General features: G+C 39.4%; 1 protein-coding gene across 1 annotated transcript in view; it reads left to right on the forward strand.

The window, feature by feature from the left end:
* The window catches only part of LOC130223562 (glutamate receptor ionotropic, kainate 2), a 43423-nt gene that overhangs the window by 18690 nt on the left and 12085 nt on the right, over positions 1–12648 (forward strand). Inside the window, exons 4-6 of the mRNA XM_056456404.1 lie at positions 3571–3752; positions 5734–5787; positions 9570–9743. Of these exons, the coding sequence (XP_056312379.1) occupies positions 3571–3752; positions 5734–5787; positions 9570–9743 (410 nt within the window). The remainder of the gene's footprint in view (positions 1–3570; positions 3753–5733; positions 5788–9569; positions 9744–12648) is intronic.

Raw genomic sequence — 12648 nt, forward strand, 5'->3', positions numbered from 1 at the left:
TTTCAAGTCAGCCGCACCTTTAGAAATATGTTTTCTGAGAAAAATGGTGACGTGTTCAATACTTATTTCCCATACTGTTCTCCATGACCTCTCTTTCTCTCTCTCTCTCACACACACACACACACACACACACACACACACACACACACACACACACACACACACACACACACACACACACACACTCAAGTTCAAGTTGCTTCATTGGCATGACATTTTGTACAGTATTACCAAAGCATTATTGATATGTATAAGATATGTAATTTCCCAGGTAGCAAAGAATTCTGGCCCAGATTTGGCATAAATCTGGCACAGCAGGCATTCATCGTGGTTTGGCAGAGGTGGCATCGTTTTTAAGGCGGCACACAATACTTGGGCCAGATGTAAAATGTAGTATTAGGCCCAGATGTTAATAATTGATATGTGGGCCATGAAGGTTTGGCCCACCTTGACCCACATTTAAAATACATCTTTATTATTTTCAAATAAAGAAAAAAAAAATCTACCAATCAAATTGCTTTGAGAAAAAGCTGACCCATAGCAAGGCTAAAGCGCAAAGATTCGTGGGTTTATCAATTTCATTGCAGTCGAGACACATCAACATATATCTGGCCCAGTTCAGGCTCAGTTATGGGTTATTAACTTGGCTGAGACTTGACCCAGATATGGTCCATGTTTGGCCCTTGTCTAGAAGCCAGACTTGGTCCAGTCATGTACCGTAATTCACTGCAGCATGTGGGCCAAGCAAAAGCTGATTGTGTGGGCCAGATCTGGGCCAGAGAAATTTTGCTATGTGGGTTCATTCATTTTCCTTCAGCTAAGTCCCTTATTTATTAGGGGTCGCCACAGCGGAATGCACCGCCAATTATTCTTGCATATGTTTTACGCAGCGGATGCCCTTCCAGCTGCAACCCAGTACTGGGAAACACACATACACACTCATTCACACACACTCATACACTACGGCCAGTTTAGTTCATCAATTCCCCTATAGCGCATGTGTTTGGACTGTGGGGGGAACCAGAGCACCCGGAAGAAACCCACGCCAACACGGGGAGAACATGCAAACTCCACACAGAAACACCAACTGACCCAGCCGAGACTCGAACCAGCGACCTTCTTGCTGTGAGGCCACAGTGCACATATTTCTCTCACACTCTCTCACTCTCTGTTTCTCACACACACACTGCAGCAGGGGTGATTCAGTCTGTGCGTGTGTATGTGTGTGTGTGTGTGTGTGTGTGTGTGCGTGTGTGGTCGTGGAGTGTTTACTGACTCCTAATTAAAACAAACGACTGCAGCTCCTGCTTTCATTCAATTAGTGTGATTACAGACAAACGTCATCAAACGCCGCTATTAATGACGGAGCGCTAATGAGCACAGTGTGTGTGTGATGAAGAGAGGGCAGTGTGTGTGTGTGTGTGAGACTGTGTATGTAATGAGGTAAGCAAGTCTGTGAGTGTGTGCGTGTGCGTGTGCGTGTGTGTGTGTGTGTGTGTGTATGCGTGCGTGTGTGTGTGTGTGTGTGTGTGTGTTTGTAGGTGTATACTATATGTGTGTGTGTGATGAGGAGAGTGCAATGTGTGGGTGTGACTGTGTGTAATGAGGAAAGCAAAGTGTGTGTGTGTGTGTGTGTGTGTGTGTTTGTAAGTGTATATGTGTGTGTGTTTTACTGCATAATTTACTAATGTCCTCAATCTCACCTAGAGTAGTAAAGCAGGCAGTTGCCAGGCGACCATTAGTTACTCGTCGTTAAGGTCACATGAAGGCGCATAGCAGCCCCTCCCTCTGAGTATCCCAGGATGCACTGCTGCAATCAGACTTGTCCCAGCGGAGACAGACATCTGATCACAACACTGCATACCTGACCAACTGATAAATGTTACTGCACTGTGTGTGTGTGTGTGTGTGTGTGTGTGTGTGCGTGTGTGTCTAACCCTAACCCTAACCACAAAAACACACACATAAACAAATACCACACACACACACTTACAGACAGACACAGGCACACATACATGGACACAAACACACACACACACATGCATGAACACAAATATAAACACACACAAACAACCATGTAAACACACACATACACAGACACAAACACTCATGCACACACACACTCACAACCATGCATGCACACACACACACACACACACACAAACACACACACACTTACACACATACATATAAGCACAAACACGCATATACAGACACAAACACACACATGCACACACAAATATGCACACACACATGCACATACACACAGAGACAAACACCTGCATACATGGACACAGACACACAACTGTGCAGGAACACACACTTGCACATACAAATATGCACACACATATGCATACACACACACACACAAACATGCATACACAGACACACGCGTACACACACACGCGCACACACAAAAACACAAACACACCCATGCACACACAAATATGCGCACACAGGCATACGCACACACACATATGCACACAAGCACACACACAATCATGCATACATACACAGACACGGACACAAATACACACATACACACACACACATACAGTATGCTCACATGCAGACACAGACAACCATGCATACACACACAGAAACACACGCATACATATACAAACATATGCACACACGCAGACACACAAAACATGCATACACACACAGACACACATGCATACATACACACACGCGCACACACACACACACATATGCACACACACAGACACACACAACCATCCATAACACACACTTAAAAACAAACCCATGCATACACAGACACAAACACACTCATACACGTACACACATATGCACACATGCACAGACACACAACCATGCATTAACACACACTTACGAACATATACACACATCCACACACATACACGGACACAAACGCACACACATGCGTGCATGCACACACAGACACACGCATATATATGCACACTAACACAACCATGCATACACGCACACTTACACAAAAACACAGACATGAACACACACATGCATGCACACACAAACATGCACACACATATTCACACATGCGCACACACACAATCATGCATACACAAACACGCATACACAGACACAAACACACACATATGCACATACACACACAGACACATACATACACACACACACACATTCACATACACGCAGACACACACAAACACACAGAGACATATACACACACATGCACATACACACACACGCAGACACACACACATGTACATACACACACACACACACACGCACAGACACACACACACATGCACATACATACACATGCACACACACACGCACAGACACACGTACAGGCACATACACACGCACACACACACACACACACACACACAATAAAACATGCATTTTCTTTAGCACATGCATTCATCTTTCATGGACATGCGAATCAAGCGTTTCTCTTAAGCTCTCCTCTAAGCCGAAGTGTGTCTCCGCTGCAGAAATGGAGTGTGAATGTATAGATCGGTGTGGTGTTTGCGAGTGTGTTTTGTGTGCTGTCAGATATGGATCTGCTGTAGTGTTTGCTCAGCGTTCTGCTGTGGTGTCCCGCAGGTCTGATCCGCCTGCAGGAGCTCATTAAAGCTCCGTCCAGATACAACATCCGGCTGAAGATCCGACAGCTCGCCGCCGACACCAAGGATGCCAAACCGCTGCTGAAGGAGATGAAGAAAGCCAAGGAGTTCCACGTCATCTTCGACTGCAGTCACGAGATGGCCGCATGGATCCTCAAACAGGTCAAAAAGCATTTACAAACTTTTCTCTTCGTAATTAAGGGGGTATTTCACACAGAAATGTACTTTATTATTTACTAGAGCTGTGATGAAAAATTATATGGCGCTCTAGGCTACTTTTTAACAATAAACAGCGCTCTAGGCTAGTTTCCGTTAAAGCAGAGGGCGCTGTGGGCTAGTTTTTAACAGCAGACAGCGCTCTAGGCTAGTTTTAAACCCCAGATGGCGCTCTGGGCAAGTTTTTAACAGCAGATGGTGCTCTAGGCTATTTTTTGTCAGCACATTTTGCTCTAGGCTAGTTTTTAACAGCAGACAGCGCTCTAGGCTACGTTTTAACAGTAGATGGCGTTCTAGACTAGTTTAACAGTAGACGGCGTTCTAGACTAGTTTTTAACAGCAGATAGTGCTCTAGGTTAGTTTAACAGTAGACTGCGTGCTAGACTAGTTTTAAACAGCAGACGATGCTCTAGGCTAGTTTTTGCCAGCTCATTTTGCACCAGGCTAGTTTTTAACAGCAGATAGCGCTCTAGGCTACGTTTTAACAGTAGATGTTGCTCTAGGCTAGTTTTTAACAGTAGATGGCGTTCTAGACTAGTTTAACAGTAGACTGCGTTCTAGACTAGTTTAACAGCAGATGGCGCTCTAGGTTAGTTTTAAACAGCAGGTGGCGCTCTAGACTAGTTTTAAACAGCAGATGGTGCTCTAGGCTAGTTTAGCAGTAGACTGCATCCTAGAGTAGTTTTTAACAGCAGACAGTACTCTAGACTAGTTTAAACAGCAGATGGTGCTCTAGACTAGTTTTAAACAGCAGATGGCGCTCTAGACTAGTTTTAAACAGCAGATGGCGCTCTAGGCTAGTTTTTAATAGCAGATAGCACTCTAGGCTACGTTTTAACAGTAGATGTTGCTCTAGGCAAGTTTTAAACAACAGATGGCGCTCTAGGCTAGTTTTTAACAGCAGATTGCGCTCTAGGCTAGTTTTTAACAGCAGATGGTGCTCTAGGCTAGTTTTTAACAGCAGATGGTGCTCTAGGCTAGTTTTAAACTGCAGATGGTGCTCTAGGCTAGTTTTTAACAGCATATGGTGCTCTAGGCGAGTTTTAAACACCAGATGGCACTCTAGACTAGTTTTTAACAGCAGATGGCGCTTTAGACTAGTTTTTAACAGCAGATGGCGCTCTAGACTAGTTTTAAACAGCAGACGGCGCTCTAGGCTAGTTTTTAACAGCAGATGGCGCTCTAGGATAGTTTTTAACAGCAGATGGTGCTCTAGACTAGTTTTTAACAGCAGATGGCGCTCTAGGCGCGTTTTTTCCTTGTAAACCTGTAGTTTATCAGTATTTGTTGATTATTTAATATTTGCAGTATTTAATTCGAAATACTCAATTCAGTTTCAGCATGGTTCTCAATCACGTCTCTGGTATAAACGATGATAGCTCGTGATGATGGCTCGTCTTCTCCAATCATAATTCACATGTTAAATCTCAGTGTTAGAAATTCTATTAGTGTGACATTATTACAAAGGCCTCGAACCAGAATGGGAATGTAATTAAAGCCGGCGTTTTGGCCGCGGGGCTTTAAGATCTCTGATTAAAGATGCAGCACTGATGAAGCGTCTCTCATTTATTAAAAGCACAGCGCTGATGGAGGTCTTGCTGTAGGATTCCGATATAGATCACTGTATATGCAAATCACATACAGTGCATGACAGACACATTCATGTTCAGATATATGTCATATGTGTGAAATTATTAGTCCTCCTGAAATATTAATTATTATCCCACAGTGTTTCCTATTGCATTTTTCTTCTGGAGAAAGTCTTATTTCTTTTAGTTTAAAAATTAATAATAACGTTAAAGTCAATAATATTAACCCCCTTTTTAACCCACCCTTTACCTGATTGGCTACAAAACGGCTTGCCTAGTTAACCTAGTTGGTAATTTGAACCATTGATATTCATGATTTTATCTGATTTCTCCCGCAGGCTCTTTCAATGGGAATGGTGACAGAATATTATCATTACATCTTTACGACACTGGTGAGTTATTCATAAAACACTGTGTATTATGTATTATTTATAGCAGAGAATATTACATTTTCATTTCGGAGTCTGACTCAACTTATTCTTGTTAAGGTAAATGTATGTGATTTGTTTTCCTGTTAAATCACAGATGTGACTCTTGTTATGTTAAGTCAAAGTTCAAAAAGAGCATTGCTAGCATGAATTAGCAAGTTTATGGCATGTTTTAACAAATTGCTAACATAGTCTGTCACTGGGCTAACATGAGTTGTAACATGTTGAATTTACATGTTGCTATAATTGTTCCTTGCATAAATCAGCACATGGTTAACATGTTTTAACCTGTTTTGAGCATGGCTAACATGTTTAACACGATAAAATCATTAAATATCATGTTTTCACTTTAAATTATCATGTTGTTAGCTTGTTTTAAAACATGGCCTACATGTTTTAGCATATTTGCTAACATGAAATGACATGTTGTTAGCTGGTTTAACATTTTGCTATAGGGTTTCTATTATATTTATTGTTAGAATTGTTTGCTAATTTTTAGTTGCGATTAACATGTTGCTATAATTTTTAGCTGTCACTAGCATGGATTTGCATGTTTCCAGCTTAATCTAACATGTTTTACCTGTATGCTCACATGAAATGGCATGGTTCATATTTAGTCTCCTGTTAACATAAATTTGGATGATAATTTAAAGCATGTTTTCACTTTAAATTATTATGTTGTTAGCTTGTTTTAACATGTGGCTAACATGTTTTAACCTGTTATGAGCATGGCTAACATGTGTAACATAATGATAGCATGAATTAGCATGTTTTCACCTTAAATTATCATCTTGTTAGCTTGTTTTCACACATGGGTAACATGTTTTAACCTGTTGTGAGCATGAATAACATGTGTAACATGATAGAACAAATTAGCATGTTTTCACTTTAAATTATCATGTTGTTAGCTTGTTTTCACAAATGGCTAACATGTTTTAACCTGTTTTTTTAAGCATGGATAACATGTTTAACACAATGATAGCATGAATTAGCATGTTTTCACCTTAAACTATCATGTTGTTAGCTTGTTGTAACACGTGGCTAACATGTTTCAGCATATTTGCTAACCTGATTTGACATGTGGTTAGCATGGTTAGCTGGTTTAACATGTTGCTATTGTGTTCCTATTATATTTATTGTTAGAATTGTTTGCTCATTTTTAGTTGCAACTAACATGTTGTCATCATTTTTAGCTGTTGCTAGTATGGACTTGCATGTTTCAAACTTAACCTAACATGCTTTTCCTGTATGCTAACGTGAAATACCATGGTTCATATTTAGCCTCCTGTTAACAAATTTGGATGATGCTAACATGTTTAACACAATGATAGCATGAATTAGCATGTTTTTACTTTAAATTATCATGTTGTTAGCTTGTTTTAGCACATGGCTAACATGCTTTAGCATATTTGCTAATCATTAAATGACATGTTGTTAGCATGGTTGTCTGGTTGAACACTTTGCTATTGTGTTTCTATTATATTTATTGTTAGAATTGTTTGCTGATTTTTGGTTGCGATTAACATGTTCTCATCATTTTTTTTGCTGTCACTAGCATGGATTTGCATGTTTCCAGCTTAACCTAACATGCTTACCAGTATGCTAACATGAAATAGCATGGTTCCTATTAAGCCTACCATTAACATAAATTAGGATAATGTTACCCTGCTTAGCAGTCAGCATGTTCTAGCAGGTTTAAGAGCGTTAAAACCTTTAGACATCGCTAGCTTGTTTTCAGCATATGGTTAACATGAATTAGCATGACATTACCATGCTTGGCAATCAGCATGTAATAACACATTTAAGAGAATTAAAACTTAAACATCACTGACTTGTTTTTAGAATGCCTTAGCATGATGTTAACATTAGCATGATGCTACCACGTATAGCAATCAGCATGCTCTAGCATATCCAAGAGCGTTAAAACCTTAAGAGCTCACTGGTGTCTTTTTAGCATGCTTATAATGTTGTTAGCATGTTTTACTAACATGATTTTCCAGATTGTTAGCATAGCCTAGGCTAGTTGTTCGGGTTTGAAGACAGCTAAGAAGTTAGTCAGAAACAGTTTTGGGATCAGAAAATAATCTTATTCCAAAAGAAAAGCAAGGTTATTTTTCTGAACTCTCTTACATTTGTTCCTGTTCAAAGCATAAACACATTTAATTGAGATACATTTGTTCGGTAAACAAGAGTGATTCTGTTTCTCCAGTGGATCATCTTGATTTGAGAGCATTTATTCAAGAAGGAGCTGTATTTTGTGCAGTGTTTGTTTTTGTTTTCGTGAGGTTCAAACAAGCCAAATATTATTCAAGCGAGCAGAAAGATTAAACATAAATCAAAGGGAAAACAAGTTTATTGGTCTCACACCGCTGCTGCTGTTTTTAACACAAACCCCCAGTGAATTATTAATGATGTTTTGCTTCTCCAGTAATTGTGTTTTGTGTTGAAAATGCCTGAAATAAATAATATTATAGTAATTAATAGTAAAAACTAGTGTTTTTGAACCATAGTATAGTTAAACTGTGTATATTAAAGTCTTTGTAATTAATGCTGAAGAATACTGTAACTATATTAACTATAGTGAAGTGATAAACTGTAATACTGTAGTATACTTTAGTTTTTACTACAGTAAACTGTGATGTATTGTAGTATAAAATGCCTTATAGTTGTAGAAAACTACAGTATTGAGTCATTTGTTTATATTTCTATAGTTGTTGTGTTACCATAGCAACTGGGGAATCAGCACAACAGATCAATTACTGCAGGTCTTGTTACCATAGCAACTGTAGAATCCTCACGACAGATCAATGACTGTTGTTGTTGTGTTACTATAGCAACTGTAGAATCACCACAACAGATCAATCACTGTAGTTGTTGTGTTACTGTAGCAACTGTAGAATCGCCACAACAGATCAATTACTATAGAGGTTGTTACCATAGCAACTGAGGAATCACCACAACAGATCAATTGCTATAGTTGTTGTGTTACTATAGCAACTGTAGAATCGCCACAACAGATCAATTACTATAGAGGTTGTTACCATAGCAACCGAGGAATCACCACAACAGATCAATTGCTATAGTTGTTGTGTTACTATAGCAACTGGAGAATCACCACAACAGATCAATCACTATAGTTGTTACTATAGCAACTGTAGAATCACCACAACAGATCAATCGCTGTAGTTTTGTTACCGTAGCAACTGTAGAACGACCACAAAAAATCAATTACTGTAGTTGTTGTGTTACTGTAGCAACTGTAGAATCGCCACAACAGATCAATTACTATAGAGGTTGTTACCATAGCAACTGAGGAATCACCACAACAGATCAATTGCTATAGTTGTTGTGTTACTATAGCAACTGTAGAATCGCCACAACAGATCAATTACTATAGAGGTTGTTACCATAGCAACCGAGGAATCACCACAACAGATCAATTGCTATAGTTGTTGTTCTACTGTAGCAACTGGAGAATCACCACAACAGATCAATCACTATAGTTGTTACTATAGCAACTGTAGAATCACCACAACAGATCAATCGCTGTAGTTTTGTTACCGTAGCAACTGTAGAACGACCACAAAAAATCAATTACTGTAGTTGTTGTATTACTATAGCAACTGTAGAATCACCACAACAAATCAATTGCTATAGATGTTGTTACTATAGCAACTGTAGAATCACCACAACAGATCAATTACTGTAGTTGGTGTGTTCAAGTTTGTTTTTGTATGTGTGTTTAGGATCTGTTCGCTCTGGATATGGAGCCGTATCGCTTCAGTGGCGTCAACATGACCGGTTTCCGCATCTTGAACACGGAGAGTCCGCAGGTTTCCTCCATCATTGAGAAATGGTCAATGGAGAGACTGCAGGCACCACCCAAACCAGACTCCGGTCTGCTGGACGGCTTCATGACGGTCAGTGTGTGTTAACGCGTTAATATGTGTTTGTGTGTACAGGTGAGTCTCTGGTTGTGAGTTTGTTAGTGTGTGGTTGTGTGAATGTGTTTGTGTGTAAATATGAGTGTGTGTGAGGTTGGGTGTGTGTCAGGGTTTAAATGTGTGTCTGTCTGTATATGTATGTATGTTTATGTGTGTGTGCGTCTGTTTGTAAGTGCATGTGTAATTTTGTCTGTCTGTGCAGGCTCAGGCCTAATAGATGGCTTCATTGTTGTGTGTGTGTGTGTGTGTGTGTGTGTGTGTGTCTCAATGCTGTAGTGCAGATGATGCGTCTTTTTAAAAAGTCTTTATCCATCTTTTGTGCTTTTGATCTCTCTCAGATTGTGTGTGTGTGTATGTGTTAGTGTGTGGTTCAGAGGAGCCTTTATCACTCACAGATCGTGAACAAACAGACGTGAGCACTTGAGAAACCGTTTAAAGACACACACACACATACACACGCTCCTTCATGAAACCTAGAGAGCATCACTCAGATCCTGTTCAAAACACTGAGATCAGCTTTTTAAGATACTCGCTTATACAGGAATCCCAGAATGCACTGCAGTCAGCTCCGCTCTGCCAAATGTGCTCTAATAACATTTTTCAGAAGGTCTTAACCTCCATTTAAAGAAAATCTTTGTGATTATCTTAACATTTAAATATATATATATATATATATATATATATATATATATATATATATATATATATATATATATATATATATATATATATATGAGAGTCATTCCAAAATTGCAGGTACATTTGAAGCATTTTTCATTAACTTTTCTTTCATTCAATTGAAATAATATAGAACAATTGTAAATGTATTGTATTTATGGTTTGATGACAACAAGTTGTGCTACATGATGGTGTGTTACATTCACAAGTAAACCACTGTTTTTCATCATTGTGTCCTCGTAGGGTGGACACACAGAAATGCATAATGTTTTATAGACTTAAATCAGTAAAAATAAGTACTGAACACGTCACCATTTTTCTCAGAAAACATATTTCTAAAGGTGCCTTGAAATTTTCACCAGATGTTGAGAACAACCGAAGAAATCCACATATGCAAAGAAAACAATATTAATTAGTTTACTAATGAAGTTCTGTGTAATAAAATGAAATGACGCAGGCAAAAAGTATTGAACACATGAAGAAAGGGAGGTGTAGTTTGGCAGAGAAAGCCCAGACAGCAGCTGAAACCTCTCAGTAGTTCTTTAGCAACCTCCCACTGTATTTAATAGCTAGGGAAAAAAAAGGAAAAGTTTTGACTATTTGACTAAGTTTAGGCTTTTTTGGTGCTGCAACTTAAAGACGCCTCTCATATGGAGAATGAATTCACATGCATTGCTCAGGTGTGAGTTTCTCACAGACTCCAACAGAGTGTCAGAATCTTGATGGTTCTGTGGGTCTCGTCTATCAAAGTCTGAGCTTTATTCTGTATTTTCTATTGTATTGGGGTCAGGTAATTGGCTGGGCCATTCTACAGCTTGATTTTCTTTCTCTGAAAGCATCTGAGAGTCTCCTTGGCTGTGTTTTAGATCATTGTCTTGCTGAAATGGCTTCATCTTCATCCTCCTGCTAATGTAGATGTTGGACTGAAGCAGCTGATATTCATTTACACTGAGGAAGGGCAGAGGGTTGCTGAAGAACTACTGAGAGATTTCAGCTGCTGTCTGGGCTTTCACTGCCCAACTACACCTCCCTTTCTTCATGTGTTCAATACTTTTTTTTATTTTATCACACATAACTTCATTTGTAAATTAGATTTGTTTTCTTGGCATATATGCATTTCTTCGTTTGTTACCAACATCTGGGAAAATTTTCAAGTCAGCCGCACCTTAATATGTTTTCTGAGTAAAATGATGACGTGTTCAGTACTTATTTCCCACACTGTGTATGTATATATATATGTATATAGCATTAAGGATGCTGACTGACTCCTGCTGGAAAATCCCACAGATATGGAGTGAATCTCCACCAGAGAAATGTGGTCTCAACCCTACAATAAATCATCCGTCCGGCTGAACTATTATTAATATGAGAAGATAAAGGACTGGGCTAAATAATAAATAAGCCGAGAGCTGATGAAGCGCTTCATTAGAGTTACGGATGTTTATGACTATCTCTCTGCGAGATCTCGCTCTGGTCTCATTTGCATGAGTAAAGCTGCTCTTCAGATGCAATCAGACGGACAGATAATGGAATTCATTAGCAGGAGGACGATTACTTACCCGTCCACATCAGCTCAGAGCGCGCGCCGCTAAGTTCATTTGCGGTTTGTTGCTTGTCATCTGAAAACAAAGAGATGAGAGATCAGAACAGTAGACGCTGTAACACACGCTTGTCTAAAAACAGGGCTTCAGTAGCGTGTACTGTAGCTATTTTTCATTAAATGATGTGTGTACACAATTGTAATATTGCATAAAAGATTTGCAAATATTGCAGCATTTTCATCCAAAGAGTCAAAGAGAACAAAATCATCACTTCCTGATAAACTGGAGCATATATCAGTCAGAGTGTAGTTTGATGCACTGAATTATTTCAGATCTTATACAATGTACTGTTGCGTGTCCTTCGTTACTTTTCATTGGTCGAGGGGGAACTAAAAGGAAAACATTAAGCCAGTTGAAATTATTGCAGCCATTTATGCTGGTAGTAGTTTGATGCACTGTTGGGATTTTCCACTGTGGTGTTTGTTCTCCTCTGATTAATGAGCTGCGCCTCAGAAGACGAAACACAATGAACGCGGTGAATGTGAGGCGTGAGACGGGAGCGCAGACAGATGCTCAAGACAGTTCTGGAGGGAATAATAACAGAAGAATAATACTGAAGCACTGTGATGATGGACTCATGGTTGAGGGATTTTAGAAATGAG

The sequence above is a fragment of the Danio aesculapii genome, chromosome 4 (assembly GCF_903798145.1).
Source record: "Danio aesculapii chromosome 4, fDanAes4.1, whole genome shotgun sequence".
Lineage (NCBI taxonomy): Eukaryota > Metazoa > Chordata > Actinopteri > Cypriniformes > Danionidae > Danio > Danio aesculapii.